This window comes from Colletotrichum higginsianum, chromosome 10 (genome assembly GCF_001672515.1).
Source record: "Colletotrichum higginsianum IMI 349063 chromosome 10, whole genome shotgun sequence".
Lineage (NCBI taxonomy): Eukaryota > Fungi > Ascomycota > Sordariomycetes > Glomerellales > Glomerellaceae > Colletotrichum > Colletotrichum higginsianum.
In genome coordinates this window covers 1988395-2012561 of record NC_030962.1, presented here as the reverse complement: position 1 = coordinate 2012561, position 24167 = coordinate 1988395, and the positions used below count along the sequence as shown (strand labels likewise).

The window sequence follows — 24167 nt, the reverse complement described above, 5'->3', positions numbered from 1 at the left end:
TACCTACCCGCAAACACCACAACGAAAACCGTCGCCATGATGCGGCAATTTTTCCCCCGCGCCGCTGGCGCCCTTAGAGCTGTACCCAAGTGCTCTCCCAGGTTAGCCGCCACTTGGCAATCGGCAAGACTCTACAGCGTCAAGCCTGAGGCTGCCTCCGTGGCCAAGCCCCTCGGTCTCGACGCCTCAAAACTCACAATCGAGAAGACCAAGAACCCAGGAACTTTGGGCAACCCGGCAGAGCTCGTCTTCGGCCGCAAGTTCACCGGTCAGGATCCTTGATCAATTCGCCGCATGAGTGCCGTTGCTGACCCGTGCCGCCGCAGACCACATGCTTACCATCGAATGGAACCAAGAACAGGGCTGGCTCGATCCCAAGATTGTCCCCTACCAGAACCTCTCCCTCGATCCTGCAACCTGCGTATTCCACTACGCCTTTGAGTGCTTCGAGGGCATGAAGGCCTACAAGGACAAGGACGGCAAGGTCAGGCTCTTCCGCCCGGACAAGAACATGGCTCGCCTCAACAAGTCGGCCGCCCGCATCGCCCTGCCCACCTTTGAGCCCACCTCTCTGATCGACCTCATCTCCAAATTTGTCCAGCTCGATAAGCACTACATCCCCGACGAGCGCGGCTACTCCCTCTACCTCCGCCCTACCATGATCGGCACCCAAAAGACCCTCGGCGTCGGCCCCCCCGGCTCCGCCCTGCTTTACGTCATTGCCTCACCCGTCGGTCCCTACTACCCGACCGGCTTCAAGGCCGTCTCCCTCGAGGCCACTGACTACGCCGTTCGCGCCTGGCCCGGCGGCGTCGGTGACAAGAAGCTCGGCGCAAACTACGCGCCGTGCATCGTGCCCCAGCTTGAGGCCGCCAGCCGCGGTCACCAGCAGAACCTGTGGCTCTTTGGTGAAGAGGAGTACGTCACCGAGGTCGGCACCATGAACATGTTTGCCGCCATCAAGAACAAGGAGACGGGCCAGAAGGAGCTCGTCACCGCGCCCCTCGACGGCACCATTCTTGAGGGTGTCACCCGCGACTCTGTCTTGTCCCTGGCCCGCGAGAGGCTGGTGCCTGAGGGATGGATGGTCTCGGAGCGCAAGTACACCATGAAGGAGCTCGACGAGGCCGCTTCCGAGGGCCGTCTCATTGAGGCCTTTGGCGCTGGCACTGCTGCCATTGTCAGCCCCATCCGTACGATTGCTTGGAAGGGCAAGTCTATCAACTGCGGCCTTTCCGAGTCTGAGGAGTCTGGTGAAATTGCCCTGAGAATGAAGGGCTGGATGGAGGCGAGACAGTATGGTGACGAGGAGCACGAGTGGAGCTACGTTGCTGCGTAAAACAAGGGTCAATCGAGCGGCAGGTATGTAGATTTGTAGATATCCATAAAGAAAGCGTGTGCAATAGAAATGTTCAGAAGCTTTGTAAGTCATTCTCCATGATCAATTGTATGCAAGTCGTGTCGTTGAAGACTTCCCCAGCTCCTAAGCGGGATATGCTTCAGAAACCCACACTGACTCTACATGTAAAGTCAACCAAAACAGCAATTGACCCGACTCACAATCAACTCTGGTCGGGTCTGGACGTCCGGATGGTTATGCCAGAAAGGACGACATGTCACAGCTCCGTCAAGCCCCTGGTCAATGAGTATCATGGCCAGATTGAATCGATTTCTCTCAGGTCACCGGTCATGTAGCTTCTTGGTTCGCCGTCGGGCATCATCAATGCAAATCTAGCCATTCGAGAGGTTCCCCGAAGATCAGAAGAGTCTCCATACTGTAAGAAAAGTGTCGGGGAAAGGAAAACTAGTTCAAGGGCAGGGTCATGTACACTTTTTCCGGAAAAGGAAGACGCCGTCGCCAGATACCGACGATGAGCTTCCTTTCCTCTTTTATCTTTCTCTTCTCGCCCCTCCCCTCTCTCACCATATAAAAAAGGTCCATCCTCGCGGCTCGGTATCTTTGTGTGCGTGTGTTCCGTTGCCCCGTTACCCCATCCCTTTCTATAGTGTCGTATCAAGGTCCAGATAAAAAGCGGTTCGGGGTTGTCGCATAGTTTCGTAGCAGATGGCAATTCTCCATCTTCACTTCTCGGGGTCCGGCAGGATGCCCTCCTTTTCTAATCTCCGTCTGGCCTCCTCGAGAGCCCAGGTGTCGAGGCTATTTCCCGGGGAGTGGATAACGTTAGCCGCGGCTCATGCCCGACATCAAAATACCTCATCCCGAACTCAATTGGCCTCGAAGCATCCCCGTAGAAGCGCCTTTAACGGCCACATAGTGGGTAAGGTAGAACCAACAATGTTCCCCCAGAAGCACTGAAGATAGGGCCGGCACTTACGAAGTGTCAGGCTTGAAGGCAAGGACAACGCCGGTAGCAATGATGCCTCCACAGAAGAGGGTGTAGAAGGGCGTCTCCCAGCCTTCCTTCTCGTACTTCTCGCCGGGCTTGACGCCCCAGAGCCAGCCGGTAGGAGGGTCAAAGTCGGAGCCGCCGCCTGCGCGGCGGGCCGTCACAGAGAAGGCCCTCGCGGATGGAGCGGTGGTCTTGATGGCGCGGGCGGCGCGGATGGCCGTAGTCGGACGTATCGCCGTCATCGTTCGGTTTGGACAAGGTTCCTCGTGCTTCGCGGGGGTGGGAGATTTGAGACGACCCAGTTGACGTAGATCTAGTAATGGATTAGGCGGGGTTTGGGGGTTGCGTTTCGCGGGCGCGCGGTAGTCGGAGTTTGCGTCGTTGGCAGCTCAGTGGTGAGGTTGTTCGATTGGAGTTGGATTCTCGGATCCACGTCGGCATCGTTAGTCATCTGAATCACGTGGCTTTTCCGACTCCACCCGACTTTCCAACAGCTCGATGCACACCAAATGCTCTCGATGCTGCAAACGCTTTTGTCTACTTTGTGTCCATTTTTATGATTCCTGGAAGACATCAATATCAAAGTCAGCCAAGACCATCGATTTGCTTAGAGGTGTGTCTTGCATTAATCTAGGGCTGCGTCAGACTCTCGATTTGAAAGTCAGGTTCCCAACATGTTCAGTGTCCCCAACAGGCCTTCCCAATAAATGGTTAGACGGGCCAGATTTGGGATTTCGTCAAGACCATCCTTGCTCAACAGATCTTGACCTTTATATATCACACTGAAAAGAGACCGAAGAGAATACAATAAACAAAACATTTTCGTGGAATTTCCTATGAGGCCAACTGATTTCCTGAGTTGTGGCGCCAATACTGCCTACCAACCAAAGACTTTCATCGTTTAATCCTGACAGCGTACTAACATACTCCTTCGCCATGACGAACCAATGCCGTTACTCCAAGCCCATGCGTATGTCAATAAGCCCCGTTTGTCATGTCATTAAGTATATCCCTGAGAATAACTTTATCCTTCATAAGTACCTTTTCTCCAATTCTTGCCCTCTTGGGCTCAGGTCGACGATTCTCTTTGTCGACGCCCAGGCCCAATTTCGGACCTTTGCATGGATTGGTCCCCCATTTTAGGCTGGTGTTTCTCACCTTGTTGGGAGAGATTCCGCTGGCGGTCAATTGTGTTGCTGCGTCATCGAAGAAGTGACTCTCCAGAGCGTCAGGCGGCAAGTCGTAGATCCAGTCTCGTTCCTCCATTAGACCGATGAACTTGCTGAGCATTTCGGCCTTTCCGCTGCCCTTCAAGGTGTTTTTGCTTCCAATAACAAGTAGCTTAGTCTTGGCACGAGTGAAGGCGACATTGATGCGTCGCCAGTCTTTCAACAGCTCGCCAATACTGCAGTTCTCGTTACTGCGAACCAACGAGAGAATGACAACGTCCTTGTCTCGCCCCTGGAATCGGTCGGCAGTGTGCATCTCCACGCCTACATGGCCACGGAGACCATGCTTCAGCAATGACAGTTGAGAGCGATAATGTGTCATCACTCCGATTTCTCCGTCAGGCACCCCTACCGTAAGAAGGCTCTCGACGAGCTGAACAACGATGCGTGCCTCAGCAGGGTTGACGATCCGATTGCCCTTCGCCTCCTCTCGAGTGAGAGGTTGCAGGGTGTCGGTGTTGACGAACCTTACCCGAGCTTCGCTGTCTATCAAGTCTCGTAGCCAGCAGCAGCTTTCAGCCATGGATGTGCAAAATGGCTTCGATGTCCCTAGCCTGAGCATCGACGTCGAGTCGTAGTGGAGGTTCTTGATTGCGTTCATGTTTGGCACGTCGAGTTTCTTAAAACGCAACTCTTCAGTACCGCATCGCAGTCGCCCATGGTAGATGAGTGTGTTGCTGAGGGTCATGATGTCTTCACACATGCGGTACTGATGCTCCAGGTTGACCACTGAATCCGGGTGCGTGTCAGAGAGAAGCTTGAACAAGCTCACGTCAAGACCGCCCTCCCGGGCCTCTTCATTTTGAACGAGGGGCGGAAGTTGGTTATGGTCTCCGACGAGAACAAATGTCTTGGCCATCCGGATCGGTCCGAGGCAGATTGGCAGTGTGATTTGGGACGCCTCGTCGACAATGCAGTAGTCAAAAGTGCGTTCGTTGAAAAGCGCATGTCCAACGCCGAGGCAAGTGGTTGCTACGATCGGCGTGTCGTGCCAAGCTTCCTTGATCTGTTCGAAGGAATTCATAGGTTGACCAGCCAGAATTGCAAACTGTTGAACCTCTGGATGAACCTTGGCGGGTGCTCCAAGACGTAGAACCGGCGTTTTGTCGTTTTTAAGCTTCAGAAGAATGTTGTCGACAGCGGTGTGCGTGTATGAAGTAAGTAGAACACTCTTGCCTTGAGACACCAAAGCCCGAATGATGTGAGCGATGGTGGTCGTCTTGCCCGTACCAGGCATACCAAGCACTAGCGCGTAATCCTCGGCGCTCATCACCTTCTCGATGGCTCTGTGCTGGTCGACGTTCAGGGACTGTCTGTCGGCGACAACGTATTGTGTAGGCGCTGTCTTGAACCTCGGCGGCACTAGGTCCACCACGGCACGTCGAATCTCTCGAGACCCGAAGACGCCTTCGGCCATGGTCTGAACGAGGTTGTTGCGGACAGTAGCCATGCCATTGCTGAATTCGTCCTTATCGAGTCGATATCGGATAGGCGCCTGTTTGATCTTGCCCTGAGATTGATCTGCGGTGCAGCCCTCTGGGACAACCTCCATGATGCTAGCAAACACCTGGTTGTCAGATTCGTCAAAACCCGGTTGTTTGATGCGTGCGTTGTGTAGGCGCCGGTCGACTGCAACAGTAATCCTTTGTTTGCGAACGGAGGTAACGTAGCCCAGGGCAAGGGCAAAATGGCCTTGCTCGTCCGATACGACAATGGGCTCCCCGACAGCCAGTTGAGACTCCAGGAAAGAATGGCTTGGGTTCGGAGCTCGTTTGACGAAGGTATAGCTGAAGCGATTGATCTTTGAGGTTCCAAGGGCCTCGGACCAAGAACCCTCTTCGATGATGACGTCGGAGAAGCATCTTCCCACCTTCTCCCGGTCCTGGCTCACCATCGTCCAGAGTTCCCTTTTCAATTTCTGCGTTTCCTTCTCTTCTTTGGTCAAGAGATTCTCCCATTTAAGGAAGAATTCTTGATGCTTCGGCGTAAGGTGCTTGACAACCTCGTCGAAACCCTTGTCCATGCCGCTCGTCTCCCCATCACCGCCATCGGCCAACTTGTGGTAAATGAAACAAGACGTCTTCGCATAGCACTTTCCGCACATATTCTTGCTCCTCTTCATCGATGGGAGCTGAACGCTGCGTTCTCGGATATGACACGCTAACTGGTTCCGCTGCATGATCATGTGTCGTAACTCGTGCCGAATCGTTGGGATGCGCATGGTTTGTGACGTTTCCATGTAGTAGAGGATACCGTAGACAATGTTGAGATCGTATCGGTCGGAAAGAAGGAGGTTGTAGAGCGCGGTTTGGGCCATGTGGTTGCTGTTGGCGTGCTTGCCCGTCTTGACTTCAAATGGGACCGTCAGTGTCTTGACGTCCTTGCCGTCCCTCATCGTGACTTGCACGGTTGCATCAATGTTGCCTTTGAGTCCGTACATGGGTGACCAGACGTGTTCCTCGACATCGAGCAGCTTGCTGACGCACATGTTCGCCTTCTTTCCATTGCGATCAAGTACAACAGCGTCAGGCTTTCAACAAAGGTTAGCGACGCAGGATGGTAGAAGGAGACATGACATACTCTTGGCTGAGATGCTACAAAAGTCGAGGCCCAGCAACTCAACTCCGTCATCTTCGACTGGAGATGTTCCTTAGCAATGCTTGTGCTGACCTTTATTTTATACAAATCTTCAATGTGCTTCTCCATAACTCTATCAATGACGCCGCTGAGAAACCGCAGATCCCATTGGTTCGCCATGAGGGCTTCTTGGAAGATTTCATGGAGCATTGTGCCGTAGACCAAAGGTGCAGTCGCCTCACTGGTCGCTTTTACGCGGTCTTGCAATACGGCTCGACGTATGCAGGTAAATGAATCGGCTACGACAGTGGCCGATATCAACTGATCTGGATGCAATATCAAGATGTTGTGCGAATCGTCAATGGTACATTGACCACTCGGCGAAAACGTCCCAATGACGTGTACGTATGCCTTCGGGTGCGCAGGCGTTTCATACCAGTCGCCCCGGAGATGAATCGTCCTCGTGGACTTGGTGTTGTCGGCCTGAACAATCAAAATCTGGTCATTCTACGTTAGCAATAGCTTGCTTGACCAGGTACATTCACCTACTTTTTCCAGCCGGGACAGCCCACGCTCGTCTGTGTAATCGTGGTCTAAGACGTTGGTCACCAGATATCTCTGAATGGCTTTAGGCTTTTGGCTGGTCTACCTTCATCTTAGTATTTGCTACCGTGGCGGCGGCCGTTGGTTGGGACGTACAGCTGTTGTGGACGACGTGTGGGGTTGCTGGGCCGATTGCGTTGCCGCAAGCTCTGCTGCGTCGAAATCGAAGTCTCCACCGAAGTCATCCCCGAAGACATCCTCAAGGTCATCTTGCGGCAAGACATTGACGGCTGCCGCAGCAGGTGGTTCTGCGGCAGTCGGTGTTCGAGATACGGCATTTAATTCCGCATTGCCGATAATACTCTCCGCAGCTTCGAAGATGTCGTCATCCAAGTCGCCGAACTCGTCATCCACGTTGGTATCATCTTGCCGATAGGGCTGGTCAATTTCAATAGGGCGTGCGGGTGTTGGAGTACTCTGCAGGGCGTCTTGATTCGAATTCGAGAGGCTAATGCTGGCCTCGAGCTCTAGAAACGTGTCGTCATCGAACTCGTCGAACTCGTCAAAGTCAACGTCGCCATAGTCCGATTCTGCCGAAACCGCCTTCGGCTTCACATCTAGTCCTAGGTCTTTTGCAACACTAGGGTTGGTGGTGTTAGCATGAGGGAGTAGGTTCGGTGGGTTTCGTGATGGCGAGAACGATAGAGGCCGTGTTGTCGTGGTCTTTCTTTTGGTGGGACTTGGTGATTCAGGCTCATGGTCCACAGATGGCTCTGACTCCTGTGGCGGGCTGCATTCGTGCATACTGCCAGTAACAGTATCTAACAGCGCCGTTACCAGCGAGTTCTTTGAGCTGTCGGTCGTCTCCCGGGTCAAAGTGCTAGTCAGTGTGGGTGTATCCGAGCGGTCGACTCTTCTTCTCTTTGGCCAATTAAGTCCGCAACTGATCGCCCTTCGTAAGCTGCTGTCGCTCGCAAGAGGGGCTGCGTTTTTGGTGATTCGCGGAGACGATGAAAACATCAGATTGGCGAGAGCCGGGTTCGTGATGCCCAGAGGCGTTACATTGCCATTGTTGGCAAGAGAGAAACGATCCCAGAGCTCCAAGGTTGGATCAGCATGTGGCGACTTGAGTGCCTCGCTGAGCTTCTTCACATTGACCGTCGGCGTAGCAGGTTTTGTGTGTGGTGCAGGAGATGAAATGGGCGACGAGCTCCTGGCCCTTTTGCGACCTTTGCGGGGCATCATCGGCGAAAGAGCAGCGGCATACGTTCGATCATCCTTGTCCCGCTCATTGTTCCAAAGAATGCGCTCGCTAGGTGACTTTTGTTTGTCTTGGTCTTTGGGCGCGTTTGACTCCATCAGGTCGTGCCAGCTCAACTTCGTTGTCGGGGTGATGGCGGCGCCATCTCGAGTCTGTCGGATGCCGTCTTCGTTTTCGGTGCCATTTTCTTGGTCTGAAGCCTCGGTCTTGGCTACGGACTGAAACTGGAATTGGTTCAGCTTGCTCTTCGTCTTGTCGGATACGGGAGCGAGAGGCCGTGATGTTCCGACATTGACTGGGTTGCTCTTGGAGCGTTGCCACGAGCGATTCTGGGACAAAGTTAGCGAGCACCGCACCGCGTTGAGGGGTATGTTCTGTGGTGTACTTTTGACGGCAGACCAACGTGCTCCGAGTACGACTTCTTGAGAGGCATGTCGGTGAGATTGACACCTCAGCGATGATAGAAACTATCATGGACTGCTATGAAAGTTCAATCAAATCAGTGCAAGGGTCATGGAGGCAGTCGAGACGCGGGAGGGGCGGCGGCCTCGAGGGAGTGATAACGCTGAATGGTGGTCCCTCGACGCGCTTGGAACGCGCTTGCACATCGTTTGCTTGAATTCGCGTCGCTGCACGTTCCTGGTGTTTTGTGGGGCCACTTTAAAGGTATCTACTAAAGGTACCTACAACATGCTTTTGCTCTCTGTCCTGCACTGAAGTACCTTTCCACAAGCTGGAATCTGCAACAAGTCCACCCTCAACGTCGCGCTTTGGGCAAGCGTATGTGGTTCATTGCGGATTGAATGTCTCACTTCTATGGAGTTTGGGTGCAGCAAGGGCAAGCGACAGCGACATCTTGGTGAGCCAGGTACCTCGCCTCATCTCAGACTGAGGAGTGCGCTCGAATTGTCTGCCTAGGTAGCTAGGCTTCTACACAATAAGGTGCTAGAGTATCTGGCAGAGTTGTCATGGCAGTGGGTACCACTTGCTTAGCTCTTCATTGAAGGTTTCGTGTGCCTCGTGTAAGGTCCCGAGTCGAGAAGGAGAAACTATGCGCCGAATGCCCGGTGTGTGAGTTCGTCCACTGGTACTCCACACTGTCGACCTCAGCGTGGACCCACCAGAGCTTGAACCAACCTGAGAGCTCGGTCCACGACTACCTACGTCAGGACTCTGGGGATGAACACCAACGGATGAATCATCTCTAGATGAGGTGACCAGCCCAATCCCCAGCACTTACTACACTCAAACACGGCGGTCCACAGCATCTGCTCGTTTCGAATCTTCCCTATCACCATCCCACGGCTGCCTGGCCAATCGAGCGTGGCCTGGAGTTGAAGTTAGTTAAAGAAATGGCATCCCCCACCTCGGACGATAAAAATGGCTTCGACCAAGAAGCGGTTGGCCTTCCGGACTACCAGATCCCGCCTCCCGACCTCACGCTTCTGCAACGTCTCACATTTCGCAGACCGGAGCGATATACCGACAACATGAAGAAAATGCTCGGCGCCGTCGCTGGGGGCATCGGCCGCCAGCCCACCCAGGACGAAGTGAACGTCCTCTGCCACATCGCCTACAAGGAAGCGCAGACCGTTGCCTGGGTAGTTCCCTTGAGCGCCGTGTTGGGCGCTACTCTGACGTGGATCGGCCGCCGTACCTACCGCTTCCCGTTCTTCCAGCCCAAGTTTGTCAAGTTCAACCCCGATTTGTTTCCTACCGCGAAGGCGCCGTTTGTGCAAGGCCGTCTGGCGAACCGGCTGTGGCACAACACGAGGTTCGTGGCCTACTTCGCCCTTTCCAGTATACTGATTGCCCCTTTCATGGGCTCGTATGCGACCGCGGTGGCCATGGCTACCGCTCAGCGCGATGAGCGTCTCGCTCAGTTCCGCAAGGACATGAAGCCGGAAAGGTTGGTCTTGACCACCGCTGCCAAGTTGCCGTCCATCGAACTCGACCGGCAACGACAGCGGACAGTGTCTGCCATACAAGCGCTCGAGAGAGAACTGGCCAAGTTCCCCACGGAAGATCAAGTGGCCCTGAAAGCCGGGCCCGAAAACGCCGACAAGGAGGTCCAGGGACTTCAGCAGGCTATTGCCTTGTTGCAGGGAAAAATTGCAGAGTACCGCAGGATCTTGGATCACCTTGATGAACTCATCGAGAAGAGGAGAAAAGGCGGCGTCGATGGTGCCTCGGCACAGAACCAGGACTACGAGACTCTTAGTGGATCGGGCTTCGCCGATGGCTACACCCTACCCACTCAGTTGAACAATGTTCCTCCTTTAGACTCGTCTAGAGATCCGGAGGAACGCCGCGGATGGGGTTCAAAGAACTCGACATTCCGACAAAGCAGCAGTGCATCCGACGACCCGGATTTTGACGACGCATCGCCTAGTGCGCCTAATACACCAAACACCGGGCTCCAGTCATCGACTCAGTCATCGAAAACTGGCTCGGCGTGGGATCGCCTACGCCAGGCTTCGAGACAGCCCCCGCGGACACCGGGTGGTTCCCAGAACCAGCAGAGCGAGTCTGATGCGTACTACGCTTATGATGCCGTCGACAAGGAGAAAACCGCAGAGAAGGACAAGGCGCAAGCCGAATTCGATGCGATGATCGAGAGGGAGCGGAAGGGTGACGCAGGGCGAAGCAATGAGCGGAATAGTCGCTGGTGATGTGTACTACCACTTTGCCCGGGTTGAGTGTGGGTGCTAGATGATCTCAAACTGGTTCTTATTTCTCTTGTGTATCCCTCATCTACCTTTTGTTTACAGCTCAGTACTGTGCCAAACGTCGCTTGCTGCATACTTCCGGACAAGTGAAATGCTATTTGGGTATCCTTCCCGAAACCATGGCCAGCTTGATTATTCCACCATTCCCTTGAGCTCTTTCTATCTCTCGTGAAAATGATTATAATTCTACTTGGTGAATGTAACTCACCACCTCAAAACGTAAAGTGCGTCGGCCGCCAAAAGCTCTCATTCCATCGGTGCCACGCCGCCGTCTTGGGCGGCGTCTTGGCCCACCACTTCTGATACTGCGGCGCGCCCACCTCGTCACCGAACCGCTGCACCAGCCTCGGCATGAAGGTACTCATCGACACGCCCGGGGTTAACAGCCCGTCGCCTGTCTCGGCAAAACTAAACTGCGAAGCCCTCGCTGTCCACCCCCTCTTCTCCGCTGCCGAGGCCACCCCCGGAGCGACGACGTCCTCCTGCTGCCCTCCTCGCTGCTCCAAGATGCCGGGCGCTGTGGAAAACTCGGCCACAGCCCCCGCGAGCCCGACGTAGAATGACTCTGACACGTCTGACGCCTTGGCCAGCGAGAAAATCCGGCTCGTCGATGACCGCGCCGCGTCCCGGAACGGCATTACGTGGAACCGGTAATTGGGGCGGTAATAGTCCCTGCGCGAGTGCTCGTGCCACACGCAGTCCCGGCCCCTCACGTGGTCGCACCCGACGCCACGCATGCTCAGCGGGCGGCTGCTCGTTCCCCGCAGAGGGTCCGGGAACGGCGTGCCGGACCAACACGGCAGCGCGGTAGAGTAGTGGTACGACTTGCTCCAGCGGAAGTCAAAGACCTTGAGGGCCTCGAGCTCGTTGCTGCCCGCGACGAAGCGGTCCGAGCCGTACGCCAGCAGGGACGAGTGAGTCTCGAAGGGCTGGTACATGTCGCGATAGAGCACGTCGTAGGGGGACGGCGTGCGGACGTCGAGGAGGCGGATGGTGCCGTCGTCCCAGGCGCTCAAGAGGAGGTTGGAGTGGCCCGCGGGGCCCGGGTTGACGGGGTGGATCGCGCGGACGGTCTGCTTCTTGTCCGGGTCGATGCCGCGGGAGGCGAGGAGGGATGGGTTCTTTGATGCGAGCGAGGGGGTGAAGCCCGAAGGGGTGACGGTGAGGTAGCGGATCGGGTTGACATCGCCAGAGAGCGAGCAGACGACGGTGTCGTTGTTGAGGGCCCTGGCCGAGTGGATGAACTGCGTTCTCCCTCCCTGCCCGGGGACTTCAAAAGTCTGCGAATCCAGTGGGATGGTGCCATTGCCGTTTTCTTCGGTGATATTCAGAGAGAACATGCTGATGGTGGCACGGTTGCCAGCTATTACCGACGACTGGTTGGGCAGAGTGTCTATGGAGCCGATGGAGGTCCACGTCGTCGCTTCAAGGCCCCCCGTGGGCGCGGGGATTTTATAGTTCGCGAGGGTGCTGCCGGCGCTGCCCGGGGCCGCCGAGACGAGCTGCAGATCGCCATTGGCCCTGCCAACGAGAAGACTCAGCTTTCCGTCGGGCTCAACGAGGCGGATGGCCGTGACGTCGCCCACTCCCGCCTCGTAGCCCTTGGTCTTCCCCTCCATGCGGAACCAGGCGTCGGAGTCTCCTCGACCGCCGCTGTTGAGCGGCCTGAACCGGCCGACGACGTCCTCGCCAGCGCCCCACGCTGCGACCTCCCAGCTATTGTCGAAGGCAAGGCGGGCGTCGATGACGGGGTGAAAGGGGCGGCCGGCATTGGTGTAGCCGGTGAAGTAGTTGCCGTCCCGGCGGTGGTTGTCCATGTAGGCAACAGGCTGGAAGGCCTTTGTGTCCCAGGCCCGCGCCTGGCTGGTGAGGTTGTTTGCCAGTACATCCCATCTCGGGGCCTTGCTCAATGGGAGGGACAGGAGGGGGAAGCAGGTCCGGACGAAGGTTCGCCAGCCGTCCTCGCTGAGGAGGGAGTGGAGGTGTTTACACGACGACGCGAGGCGGGCTACATCGCGGGCGGTTCTCAAGTGGGAGACGATCTCCAAGACGATATCGTCTGGAAGCTGATCAAACATTGTGGTTTTGGCTCAGTCTGTTTGAGAAGTCTGTTTATTTTGGCTTTGACGGTTGGCTTTTTGTAACATGAAGAGTGATAAAAGGAATGATAAAACGATGAGATGGGAACCGGCCAGTGTGGTGTGCTCTGGGGAGGGTATGGCAATGGAAGTTGGGTACTGACGGGTTGGTGCGTGTATGTGTGATATTGGCTGAAATAGAGTGAGAAGGAGCCCTGAAAAGTCTTCTAGCTACCCAAGTAGGTGTTGCGGGATAGTCTGTGAGGCAACTACAAAGAGGGACTTTGGTACAGGGGTTGTATTTGAACTGTAATAAAGTCCTAGGACTTCATATAAATTCCCACCGAGGGACGAAACCGATTCCCTTACAGAGGGTATGGAGGTGCATTTGAAAGTTGATTCACTCAAGAGTCACAATGACCAGGGTATGCTGTGGCAGCCTGGAGTCAAGCCTGGCAGGGACCCATGACATGGCAACTCGGTTATATGCATATGCCTGTTCTGTGCTCCTGCAGCACTGTCAATGACCCCACAGGGCTGTTAGTGCAAGCCATTGGTAACTCGATGGCAACTCGAAACAACTCCGGGACAACACCGGCAACAGCACTGACGACGGGAACGATAGGCACCCAGTGACCACCACCCCGCTTGTCCAATCTCAAGACACCTTACCTAGGTACTTATGGCAAGAGCGTAGTCGACATAGGAGCCAGCAAGTACATACCTACTTTTGGCTAGTTCCTAGGGTGCACCGTCTCGGAGTCACACTCGCACTCACGCTATCATCCAGCCAAGGCAGGAATCAACGCCGAACTCGAATATCTTGACTTACACTTTAACCTCCATTAGAGACTCGCTTCCACTTACAGTAATGATATGGGGTTCAACGTAGTTCCTGTCTCAATCGCGAGCATCGCCGTCTGGCTGCTCTACCAGTTCATCCTCTATCCTCTCTTCCTTTCCCCGTTGTCCAAGCTCGCCGCTCCGCATTGGTCGTGTCACATCTCACCTCTATGGATCCTCTACACTAGGAAGACGAACTGCCAGAATGGGACCCTTCATCAAGCACACCTCCGACTGGGCCCGGTCGTGAGAATCGCCCCCAACGAGCTAAGCGTTGACGGCTACGATGCCCTCAAGACGGTGTATCAAGGCGGGTTCGAAAAGGATGAGTGGTACTCCATCTTTGACAACTATGGGTGAGTTCACTTTCCGAATGTCCATGATTTCATTGCGGGGGGAGGGGAGATGAGAAGGAAAAGTAATGTCTATCCATGACTGACGGCCAAGGGAGCGTTCCGTGCATGTTCTCAACCCTCTTCTCCAAACCTCACTCCCTCCGCAAACGCATGGTCTCGAACGTCTACTCCAAAACCTTCATCCAAGCCTCTCCGGCAGCCAAGTCCCAGTCCCGCGCCATCCTCTTCGACCGCTTGCTGCCCCTCCTCTCGGCATCGGCGTCCCTTGACCCCCTGGGAGGTGCTGGCATTGATGTCTTCTCTACCTTCCTTGCCACCACAATGGACTTCATCACGGCCTACATTTTCGGCCTTCGCAACGCCACGGACTTCCTCCGTGACAAGGCCTACCGGGACCACTGGCTCCAGCTGTACCTGGCCCGCGCGAACCACGGCTTCTGGCCCCAAGAGCTGCCGCGTTTGACCGCGCTCTGTGCCAGGGTGTCCGGGGGCAGATGGAAGCCGTACCCGGCGTGGGTCGACACAGCCAACGCCGAGATCGCCGCGTGGAACAGAAAGCTGTGCGAGAGGGCGGACGAATCTATCCACGGAAAAGTCAAGATTTCCTCCCTGGCCGCGGGCGTTGTTCTCAAACAAGACGGGCATGAAGACCCCGCGGACACACCCATCGTGTTCAGTGCCCTAGGGGCCGGCATCGAAAGGGAACGCCTCGCAAACGGCGAGGCCTCCCTCCTCTACCCAACTGCGATCTTCCAGAAAGATCTGTTCATGGCCTCTGAGGTAATGGATCAGGTCCTCGCAGGCCAAGAAACTGCCGGAATCGCCATGACATACCTCGCCTGGCACCTCTCTAAATCATCCACCCTCCAACACGCTCTCCGTCAGGAGCTCCTTACACTCTCCCCGACCCTGGTAATTCCCTCGGGTGCATCCGCATCCCTTCCGCCGTTTCTCCCCGAGCCAAAAGAGATCGACGCTCTGCCCCTCCTCCATGCCATCATCATGGAGACCCTCCGCTTGCACGCTCCGATCCCCGGTCCGGAACCACGACGGACCCCACACTACCCTCCGTGCCGCCTCGATGGGCTCCAGATTCCCGGCGGCGTCCGCGTCGCCGCGCTGGGCTACGCGCTGCACCGCAATGCCGATGTGTTTCCAAAGCCGGAGATGTGGGATCACACGCGCTGGCTCGAGAACCCGGAGATCGACAAGCAGCAGCGCAGGCAGATGATGCGATATTTTTGGGCGTTTGGCAGCGGCGGGAGGATGTGCATCGGATCCAACTTTGCTATGAACGGTAAGTTCGAGCGTCCCCATCCCTTGCGCGTTAGGAAAAAGAAAGAAAGAAAGCAAAGAGGAGAGGGAGGGGGGGAGGCTGGTCAACGGTGTAAAGGGATGACGGGCTGATAATGTGTCGACACAGAAATGAAAGTCATTGCTGCGGCAATCTGGACAAACTTCACCACGCACATCGTGGACGACACGAACGTTGAACAAGACGACACCTATACGTCGAGACCAATTGCCGAGCGCTTGATTCTCAGGTTCGAACGTGTATAGACTTACCTAGCCGATGCTTGGTGTTCTGTGGCGCTGCCGGTAACCAGAGGACTCAGGTAATGTCACCATTGTTCATTCCATAACGTGAGCCGTTCTGCGCGAACCCTTCTTTCTTTTCTGTCATACGTTATCAGTCTTTTTCTCTAGGATTAAATGAACAACTAATTATCTAAGTCTGTATATCTGGTTTACGAGTACCTAATTGCTGTCACGTGCATCCAACAGCCCAATACACCCATACTCAGCTACCTTCAATCAAGCTCATCACTTACCTATCATATCGTTCTAGGCCACTCCAATTATTGTTCCTTGAACTGGGGGTCTTCAACTTACCTACTAGTAAGCTGCTGTGTATGCAAGGGGCACAGTACGATAATACACCCTTACCGTAAAGGAGGATATCATCATGACATCAGATGAAGTTGGCATCCTCGGATTACCTTGAACGTACGTAGGCGACTACATCACGCACCAGGCTATGTATGATTTCATCCACAAGCCGACGCGTAGGGCGGTACGCTGTCCTTCCATAGGAAAGAGACAACAACGCAGTATCAGATTGCTACCTAATCAACACAAAAAAACGCTGTTAAGCCTTGCGGCCAAAAAAAAGTTAGGGAACGTAGGGAAGGTACTCGGTGACCCAGAAACCATCAGACCGACGAAGCAAAACCATGCATGTAAACAGGATGCATGTCTAATGCTTTTCTCCACTTCGTACCACACAACAGTAACTCACTCTCGTGTTGGGCAACCTATGGCAATCAAGCTGCCTCGCCCCCCGTCTGCTTCACCTCGACGGGCTCAACGTCTTCTTTCTTATCCGCCAGGGTTGTCTCGATCACAGGCTCGCCAGCAGTGTTGGCAGCAAGGGTCTTGACCTTCTCCTTCGGCGCCTCGGCCTCGGCGTCGACAGACGCGGGAACGTTGACCTTAGCTTCTTCGGGCTTATCTTCAAATAGCTCCTTCGCGACTGGCTCTCCAGGAACCGTCTCAGCTGTGGTCTCAGGCTCAACTGGTTCTGTTTCCAATCCGACTTCCTTGGCTTCCTTAGCTTCCTGAGTACCTTCGGCCTGGAGGACTGGCTCCTTGGTAGGCTCCAGTTTTGATGCCTCTTCGACCTCGAGTACTCCACTGTCACCGATACTCCAGCAAGTTCTCAATGGAGAGAAGGACAACGTAGGTCCCGCCTTGGTCTCGGCAGCAGGGACTGGAGTCTTAGCTGCAGGAGCCCTGCGCTGGGGGCCGCGAGCACGTCCTTTCCTAGCATCGGACAGTGGCGCCTTCTCCTTCTCCTCAACGGCTTCTGCAGCAGGCGGCTCGTCCTTCTTGGGAGCTTGAGGACCAATTTGCAGGCGCTTGTTAAGATCAGACAAAAAGCCAGCCTGAAGGGCGGCAATTTTACCTCCGGTAGGCCTGGCCGGAACAGCTGGCTTCTGCTTCGGGGCAGAATCCTGATCCTTGAGGTCGGCACCGGAGGAGACGGCCTTGGCCGGGCGGACTGGAACTTGAGGCTTAGGTTTCTCCGAGACCGTGGGCTTCGACTTGTCATCGCTGCTCAGAGTATGCCTGGGCCTCGGGCGCTCAGGAATTGAGGGCGGTTCCGCAGAAGCGCTGGAATCGGAGCCCTTCTTTTGGGGGCGAGCTGGAACATACGGCTTCTCGATTGGGGATTCTTCGGTGGGCTCTGGGGTATCGACAACAGCCTCGTGCATCAGACTTTCTGGTGTGTCCTCCCAGACATCGCGACTGGGGAAGCGGTTCGCCATTTGCGGTCGAGCTTCGTCCTTCACATGTTGCAGAGCAACAGGCACCGGCTTCTTCTCTTTGATGTGGATGCCGCGGGCTTCCTGCTCTGCAAGCTCCTCTTGTTTACGAGCAAACTCAAGCGCAGGATTCTCGGTGGGCAGTTCGGAGCGACGCCTGGACGAAGGACGTTCCGTCTCCGTTGGCTCGGGTGTCGACACTTCAGCGGTGTAGTTCACGCTGTCGGGGGCATCTTCCCAAACGTCCTTGCTCGGGAACTTATGGCGAGGCTTCCAAGTGTTTGCCACGGACTCGGACTTCTTCACCTCGGTACCGTCCTCGTCGAACAGCGGCTCGTACTCCTCGACATCTTCCAGAGGAGTCGATGTCAGCTCCGTTTGTGACTGGTTGTTGTACATGCTGGTAGGTCGACTTGTGGGTCTACTCGGTGCCTTCTCGATCTCGAAAGCACTACCGGAGCGCTCTGGCGGCGGCTCGACGGCCGGCTGGAGATCGTAGGGATGCGCGCCCTTCTCAAGCTCGTCCTCGGCTAGAATGGGTGCGTTGTACTTGGTCTCGTGACTGGGATCGTGGGAAACGAAGCTTCGGCGGCGGTTGTGAGATTCATCGACGTGAATCGTGCCCTCATTGCTGCCGGGGGTGGCGGCGTTATCAGGTGACGAGACCGAGAGCTCGGGGTGAGAATCTCTCAAGGGACTCAGAGGAGACTTGATGCGCTGAAGTTCGGGGGAAGAAATGCGGGAGGTGTACTCCTCGGACGCCTGGTACCCGACCTCCTCGCTAGGAGTACCAACATACGCAGCGGAGGTGCCTGTGGCTGTTAGCAGTCGTCCTTATACGGGGGGCCATTGATGTCAGCCTACCCATTCCTGAACCTCGGCTGTGAGTCTCCTTGACAATCTTGTTCAAATCCGTGCTGCTCATGGCGTAGTCATTTTGACGATCGTGGAGGGAAGGCTTGCAGTCCTTTTTCAGGAAGTCTGGGTGCTTCTCGTACCAAGCCCTCTCGAATTTGTCCGTCGGAGGTGCTGAAGTGTGGCCATGGAGACCGTAACTGCCGGGAGGGAGCTCGTTGAAACCGCGCGAGCTATGCTTGCGGGAATGGTGACGAGGGGTGCCCGAGCGAAGGCCCTCGGTGACGCCGGAGCCCGGCGCAGGGGATGGAGCTTGAACGTCGCCGAGGTTGGGGTTCATGGGCACACGCTGGCCAATTTCGGGAATACCATGCTCCTCGTCGCCAAAAGCACTTTCCGATTTTTGCGACATGCCGCTAGAGCTGGCCTTCCTTCGAAGACTATTGGGCCTGGTGGCCTCTTCGCTGCTAGGTTTCCCAATGCCATAGGAGGCAGCCCTGTCGGAGTCGGTACGGGTAACGGCCATGACCCTCTGTTTCGCGCTCTGAGCCGGGAAAGTGGGCTTGGGAGCATGTAGTTTGAGGTCCTCGGCAGCGAAGCGGGTGTGCTCCGGCGAGGCAGGGGCCTTAGGGTATGACTTGGCCAAGCCTTCGCCAACGACGTCGTATTCATTGCCCTCCTCGCCGACAGAAGGCATGGAGACGCTGCCAGGACGGTTGTGAATGGGGTCCTGCGAAGACAAGAAACCATTGCTCGGTGACGAACGGGTGGCCTTGGGACTCCTTGAGAAGGGGCTCTCATTCAGAGGCGAAGGCGCAAAGCGATCGGGATTCGGAGAGATGGAGCGGTCAAAACGCTTAATAGGCCGAGGAGGGATCTTGGGTAGGGACGAAGTATTCGTGTCCTCTTCCCTGTCCTGACTCCTGGAGGGCCGGGGAGGGATGACGGGAGGTTGTACTGATGCGGTAGACATGTTTGCTTGTATGTGTCTGTTTTCTCGACGTGGGAAAGTGGCAGGAAGATGGTACACGGTCGGATTAAGAGTGATCGAGAAATTGAGCGGCGGGTGTGGTTGGGTGCTAAGGTTTTGTTCTAGAAGTGACGGGGGACCTGGACGCGGTAGACCGCGATTAGTTTGTGATTTCTGGCGGTGTAGGCAATGGGTGGGTAGGTAGGTGATGAGTGTATCAAAGCAAAAGAGCGCAAAGAGCAGATCATGGCCCCCCTGGCTCGCGCTTCCCCGGGTGTCTCGACGCCCGCCCTGTTCAGACTACGGAGTAACAGGGTCGCAGCTGGATGCAAGATAGCAGAACTGGAGCAAGATAAGGAGGATAAGGTAAATTTGACACGCCAGACTAGCAGGGGCGGAATGACAAGAACCGGATGGGCAACCGGGAAATGCAGTTCGGGGACTTGTTGCTCAATCGAGCCTCGTTTTTGATCAGGGCGGAGAGGTCTGCCTCGCTTCTTGGTGATACGACGTGTGTCATACCGCGATGGGGTACGCACGCACATTGCACACTGCAGCGGGTGGCCTCCCCCAACTCCCGCTCGGCTACAGGTGTGCCAATGCCAACAAATGGTGATAGCCCAGCAGAGCCACGCTGGGTTGAATAGGTATGGAGGTAGTCCAGGTGGGCCTGCCTTGTTCTTCCCCATCCCCAACCAGCTGCAGCAGTGGCAGACGATGGTGGTGTGCTGACATTGGGTGGCAGAGCATTGGATGACGACCGCTTGGAGGTGGGAGGGATTCCAGGCGGAAACCTACTCAGGGCAGGGAGGCGAGAAGGGGGGAGGATAGGGGTTGGGGGTTAGGGGGATGGATGCGGGAATGAAAAGGACAGTGACGACGCGCTGAGGGGAGCCCACTTACAGCTTCGGCTAGGTTGTTGTGTGCGAGGGAGAGAGATAGATAAGGGATAAGGATTCTGAGCTGTGGACCGGATGGAATGGCCGTCTTGTCGGTGTTATTGCAACACAGTGGAGGTGACGAACAAGTGTAGGATGGTGGAATAAGTAGCTTGTAGGCTGAGCAAAGGCATTGAACGGATAGATATGACGAGCAACTCAAGGGGGGTCAGACAGCAGGAAAAGTCACCTTGCCCTCGAGCTTTTATATTCTGACTTGACGAAACCAGCTGGCTTGGTGACGGTGCTGTTGCCGCCATTGAGCCAGTCACGAGCGACGTATTCCCTGGGGCAGAAGCAGGGATGCTCGATGCCGGTATAGCGGGCATTAGTGACAAGTACCTCTAGTACCTCACTGTATATCGACTGTCGGTGGAAAGCAAGGGTAAGTTTTGGTCCAGACAAGCTGCGCCGGCGATGTATTGCTGCAGCGTATGTGCACCCAGGCCTATGTTGTAGCTGTTGCTGTCACACAGTGCTTGATTGTCAGTGTTGGCACCGTACATGGTTGCGTGGTTTGGGGAATCCACAGTACCCCGCCATTTGCCCACTAGTGCATCATACAGCAGCTCAATGTACTTTTCCTGCCTTGCATCGCGGTTGTGCACTTCTTGGTGTACCTGGTTCTCCAGTGTCAGGGGAAGCCCGCCCTTTCCAATGATATCAACTCAACAGCCAGCAAAGTTGCTAATTTGCATGGCCCAAAGTCACCGGACAAAGCAACGTTTGCTTCCACCAGAATTAGCAGCATCAGCAGCAAGTGAGTTGTCCATATCGTTGACTCGAGTTAAGCCGTTCATGGACAGGCTCGACGCGCACCGAACCTTTTCTGCTCTACGTGTCGTTAGGCCTTCCCTCGTTGCTCCCTGGGACAATCTGCCCGAGGGCCCCTCCATCATGCCGACTCCTATACATCGATCGATCGACGTACCGCAAGTCTACAAACCTGCAAGCCTGCACGCGCAGGAGGCTCGCTCAACGAGGTGACGACTGCAACAGCACACAAGCACAAAGGCAACGCAGAATGAGCCGAGTCCAACGAATCCAGACTCGCCGGCCGTTTTGCCCATCCGATTTCAGGGATCCCGAGCTGGTATCTGGAAATAGCAGCAAAAGACGGGGAAGGGGAAGGACGCGCGACACACGGCCGTGGTGGATTCCTCGGCCATCAGCTGCCAGTGGCTCGACAAGGTCAAACGTGCTCTGCGTCCCATTTGCGTGCTCGCGTCAGCGTCGAAATCTAGAATCAGAAACGCGAAACCCATCCTGTCCCGAGTCACCTGCGTCAAGAATAGTCCAGCTGGGGACGCTGGGGTTTCCTTTGTTCCCAACCGGCCTCTCCTTGGCGCACCGGCCCAGGCACATGCAGCCATTTCTCTCCGTCTGTACAGAGTACAGAGTCCTCTGTTCTGTACCGATACCCGGTACTCTGTGCCTCGGACTGGCTTCTTGACTTTAATCATGTCCTCGTCCTCGTCTTCGTCCTCGCCTTCGCAGCATTGCTCGTTCTTTTTCACCATCGCGCAAGGGGCGAAAAGGAGGAGTAGAAGAAGAAGAAGAAGAAGGGAAAACGAACAACAACCCAACAGATGCCTAGCCAACTTCTTCAACCAGGTCCGGCGGCGAGCAGGCAAAGGACAGCCGGTCAACAACCAAGTCCACAGTGGGGTCAAAGGACCACAGTGGACGGTGGCTCCACACGGCGTTTTCTGGTCCAAGGTCGAGCCCGCCCGCGCCCCAATCGAAACTGTCCACTGAGAAAAGTTCGAAAAGTCACCCGCTGACCACGACCACCAGCCCCCAGACGTCCAGCCTCAGGCGGGTCCACGCCCAGGGCATGGGCGGTCCCGAGAGTACCTAGGTACCGCCTCGGATCTCACAAGTACCTTGCCAGGAACCGGATGAGTGAACCGGGAAGACGAGGCCCAGCCAGGTACATATCTCCCTCCCGCTCTTTGCTGCACTTCGCTACCAGTTGACCAAGTCTACAGTGCGGCTCGACTTGGTCGCCGGAACGTCGAAAGAGAAACCCTCCCCGCCGAGTGCTGTGCTCGATGCTGCTCAGTCAGTCACCATTCAGTCTCGTCCTCCCGAGTGAGAGTCTCAAGGCGTCGCCCCACCATCCAGACCACGAGATGCTGCAAGCTCTGCATGGAAAAGATACACCGGCTCGCAGTTGGCCAGGAGGCGGCGTCTCGTCCGTTTGGATCTCGATACAACAGCTCCCACACCAGAACAAAAAGGGACAGCCCTTTTGGACAACCCTGCCCACCAGCAACTGCAACCTACCATTGGAATGAATGCTGGAGTGATGTGGTTCACAACACTTTCTTTCCCTGGATTAACTGCTTGAGAAAATGCATAACAACAGCACACCAGTAACACCCTTGCGGATACGTACTCGCCCTTCGCCGCAACAAACCAGGGACATAGTCCAGTTAATGGAATCTGTCGGCTTCTCACGCTGCAACTGCGGGCGCTTCGACTGGATTATTCAGTACTCAACTGGCTCCGCCCGCCTCCCATCTCTGACAACTCGGCTGCACGTCAACGGGCGCCGGAGCGAACGCGCATGCGGGCAGTATATGGAGAGGCATTTTGATGCGACATTTCCAACCATCGAATTCAATCTTCCATTTAAGGAAGCAACAGTTTTCGTATGGAAAGCACATCGGATCGTCTGTCCATGCCGTCCTTGTCTTCGACATCAATGTCGCGTCCCGATCCCGACAGTTTTTGACGGCCGTTGTCACGGTCTTGGCACCCTCCACCGTTCGCTCTGTTGACCGGGGAGGTGGCCAGGCCACTCAACTTCCGTCAGAGTTACGGATGCCTCTCAACTCGACACCCCGAGGTGGGGGTTCTTCCGTCCAGTAGTTCCGTACTTACTTCACGCCACTGTACTCCATCAACTGGAGACGGGAGAGCCACAAGCAGCCCCATTTTCGACAATCGATCCGCGCATGTCCCTGGAAACGCCCCAGTAAGCCAGCCGTTCAGGCAACCTGGCGACATGCGAAACCAGGAACGCGATCCGATTAAAACAAGCTCAAGCAAATCGAAATTTCCAGCAACTCTGTCCTCTCTGGACTCTCGCCTTCGGTAATCCGTAGAACTGCCCGGCCTTTACACTGCTTTCTTCACACCTTGCAGGACCCCTGTGGAGGTGAGAAACGGGGAGCTTCGTCACCGCCATGAGCTAAAAGACCAGCGGGCCGGGATCAGAAGCTCCGTTGGGCTTCCTTCAAGGGACCCTAATGGAGTGGACCAGAGCCTTCCAGCCACTCCTCCGTCTCCGTCGTTCCCACGGTGGTGCTGCTGAATGACGCCATTGGGCCAAGTGCCATGTCGTCCCGGCTTCTTGTCTCCTCGCCCTCCATAACAACGGGGGCGAAACCGACCTCTCGCAGCAAAATATGAGCCAAAGACGTATGCTAAAGACGGGCCGTACTGTAGACATCGCGTTGCTAATTCCTGCATGTCATGGCTTCTCATGCCCAGCGATTTCCTCTTTCTTCAGACTCTTGATGATACCGCACTGTGTCCCCCGCAGTAGATCAATTCTTCGCCCCCAAGCTGTTCGACCCTCGGCATCCTCGTTGGCGAGTCGAGAGCTTGAGCAATACCAACAATGCCAGATCCTCCCCCGCGGAGGATGACGAGGCATACGTCAATATCCGGGGTTCCACAGCACACCCAGCAAGCAACCCACGGTTCGGACATCGTGCTTCGTTCACAATCTTGTCAACGGAGACCATGGAACTGGCGGAAAGGGGGCTGTTTCCCCCTCGTGCTAGAGCCGGCTTTTTGAGGGTACACGCGCACGAGAGCGGTCATTCGTGGTGTCGAATCGGACTTTTTTTGGCTGGTCACGAGCTTCACGAAGTGCAGGGTTTGGTTATATGGGGCTTGCTTATGATTTAGTAGTACGCGGCCCCGGCTTAGAACTAACCAACCCGCAGAACCAGCGACCGAGCTCTCTGCTAGCTCCCCGTTGACCAGTCGTCCGTAATATTCATTTTCGCCGTTGGCTTGGCAAACTGCTAGGATTGAGCTATGCCAACTTCAGACTGCCTGGGAGCTTGCATCGGATCGGCTGTGAACTGGCAGA

The 24167-nt window shown here is 55.6% G+C and overlaps 8 protein-coding genes across 8 annotated transcripts; 4 read left to right on the top strand and 4 right to left on the bottom strand.

Moving 5' to 3' along the window:
* Positions 1-36: 36 nt before the first annotated feature.
* Positions 37-1339, top strand: CH63R_14083 (Branched-chain-amino-acid aminotransferase; the record flags this gene model as incomplete). The annotated part of the gene is made up of 2 exons (XM_018309057.1): positions 37-268; positions 327-1339. 2 exons carry the CDS (start codon positions 37-39, stop codon positions 1337-1339), a joined length of 1245 nt encoding a protein of 414 aa, XP_018151375.1.
* A 743-nt stretch (positions 1340-2082) lies between these two features.
* CH63R_14082 (DNA replication factor Dna2) lies at positions 2083-8394 on the bottom strand (the record flags this gene model as incomplete). Its single annotated transcript, XM_018309056.1, has 8 exons — positions 2083-2158; positions 2337-2739; positions 2831-2888; positions 3393-6110; positions 6161-6655; positions 6707-6802; positions 6857-8290; positions 8365-8394. The coding sequence occupies 8 exons, from the start codon at positions 8392-8394 to the stop codon at positions 2083-2085; spliced, it is 5310 nt and encodes a 1769-aa protein (XP_018151374.1).
* Positions 8395-9313: 919 nt separating this feature from the next.
* CH63R_14081 (uncharacterized protein) lies at positions 9314-10633 on the top strand (the record flags this gene model as incomplete). The annotated part of the gene is made up of 1 exon (XM_018309055.1): positions 9314-10633. One exon carries the CDS (start codon positions 9314-9316, stop codon positions 10631-10633), a length of 1320 nt encoding a protein of 439 aa, XP_018151373.1.
* Positions 10634-10902: 269 nt separating this feature from the next.
* Positions 10903-12768, bottom strand: CH63R_14080 (F-box domain protein; the record flags this gene model as incomplete). Its single annotated transcript, XM_018309054.1, has 1 exon — positions 10903-12768. The coding sequence occupies one exon, from the start codon at positions 12766-12768 to the stop codon at positions 10903-10905; it is 1866 nt and encodes a 621-aa protein (XP_018151372.1).
* Positions 12769-13644: 876 nt separating this feature from the next.
* Positions 13645-13971, top strand: CH63R_14079 (Cytochrome P450; the record flags this gene model as incomplete). The annotated part of the gene is made up of 1 exon (XM_018309053.1): positions 13645-13971. The coding sequence occupies one exon, from the start codon at positions 13645-13647 to the stop codon at positions 13969-13971; it is 327 nt and encodes a 108-aa protein (XP_018151371.1).
* Positions 13972-14042: 71 nt separating this feature from the next.
* CH63R_14078 (Cytochrome P450) lies at positions 14043-15527 on the top strand (the record flags this gene model as incomplete). The annotated part of the gene is made up of 2 exons (XM_018309052.1): positions 14043-15264; positions 15391-15527. The coding sequence occupies 2 exons, from the start codon at positions 14043-14045 to the stop codon at positions 15525-15527; spliced, it is 1359 nt and encodes a 452-aa protein (XP_018151370.1).
* Positions 15528-16291: 764 nt separating this feature from the next.
* On the bottom strand, positions 16292-19121 carry CH63R_14077 (uncharacterized protein; the record flags this gene model as incomplete). The annotated part of the gene is made up of 2 exons (XM_018309051.1): positions 16292-18105; positions 18158-19121. The coding sequence occupies 2 exons, from the start codon at positions 19119-19121 to the stop codon at positions 16292-16294; spliced, it is 2778 nt and encodes a 925-aa protein (XP_018151369.1).
* Positions 19122-21132: 2011 nt separating this feature from the next.
* CH63R_14076 (uncharacterized protein) lies at positions 21133-21576 on the bottom strand (the record flags this gene model as incomplete). Its single annotated transcript, XM_018309050.1, has 1 exon — positions 21133-21576. One exon carries the CDS (start codon positions 21574-21576, stop codon positions 21133-21135), a length of 444 nt encoding a protein of 147 aa, XP_018151368.1.
* Between the last annotated feature and the right edge of the window lie 2591 nt (positions 21577-24167).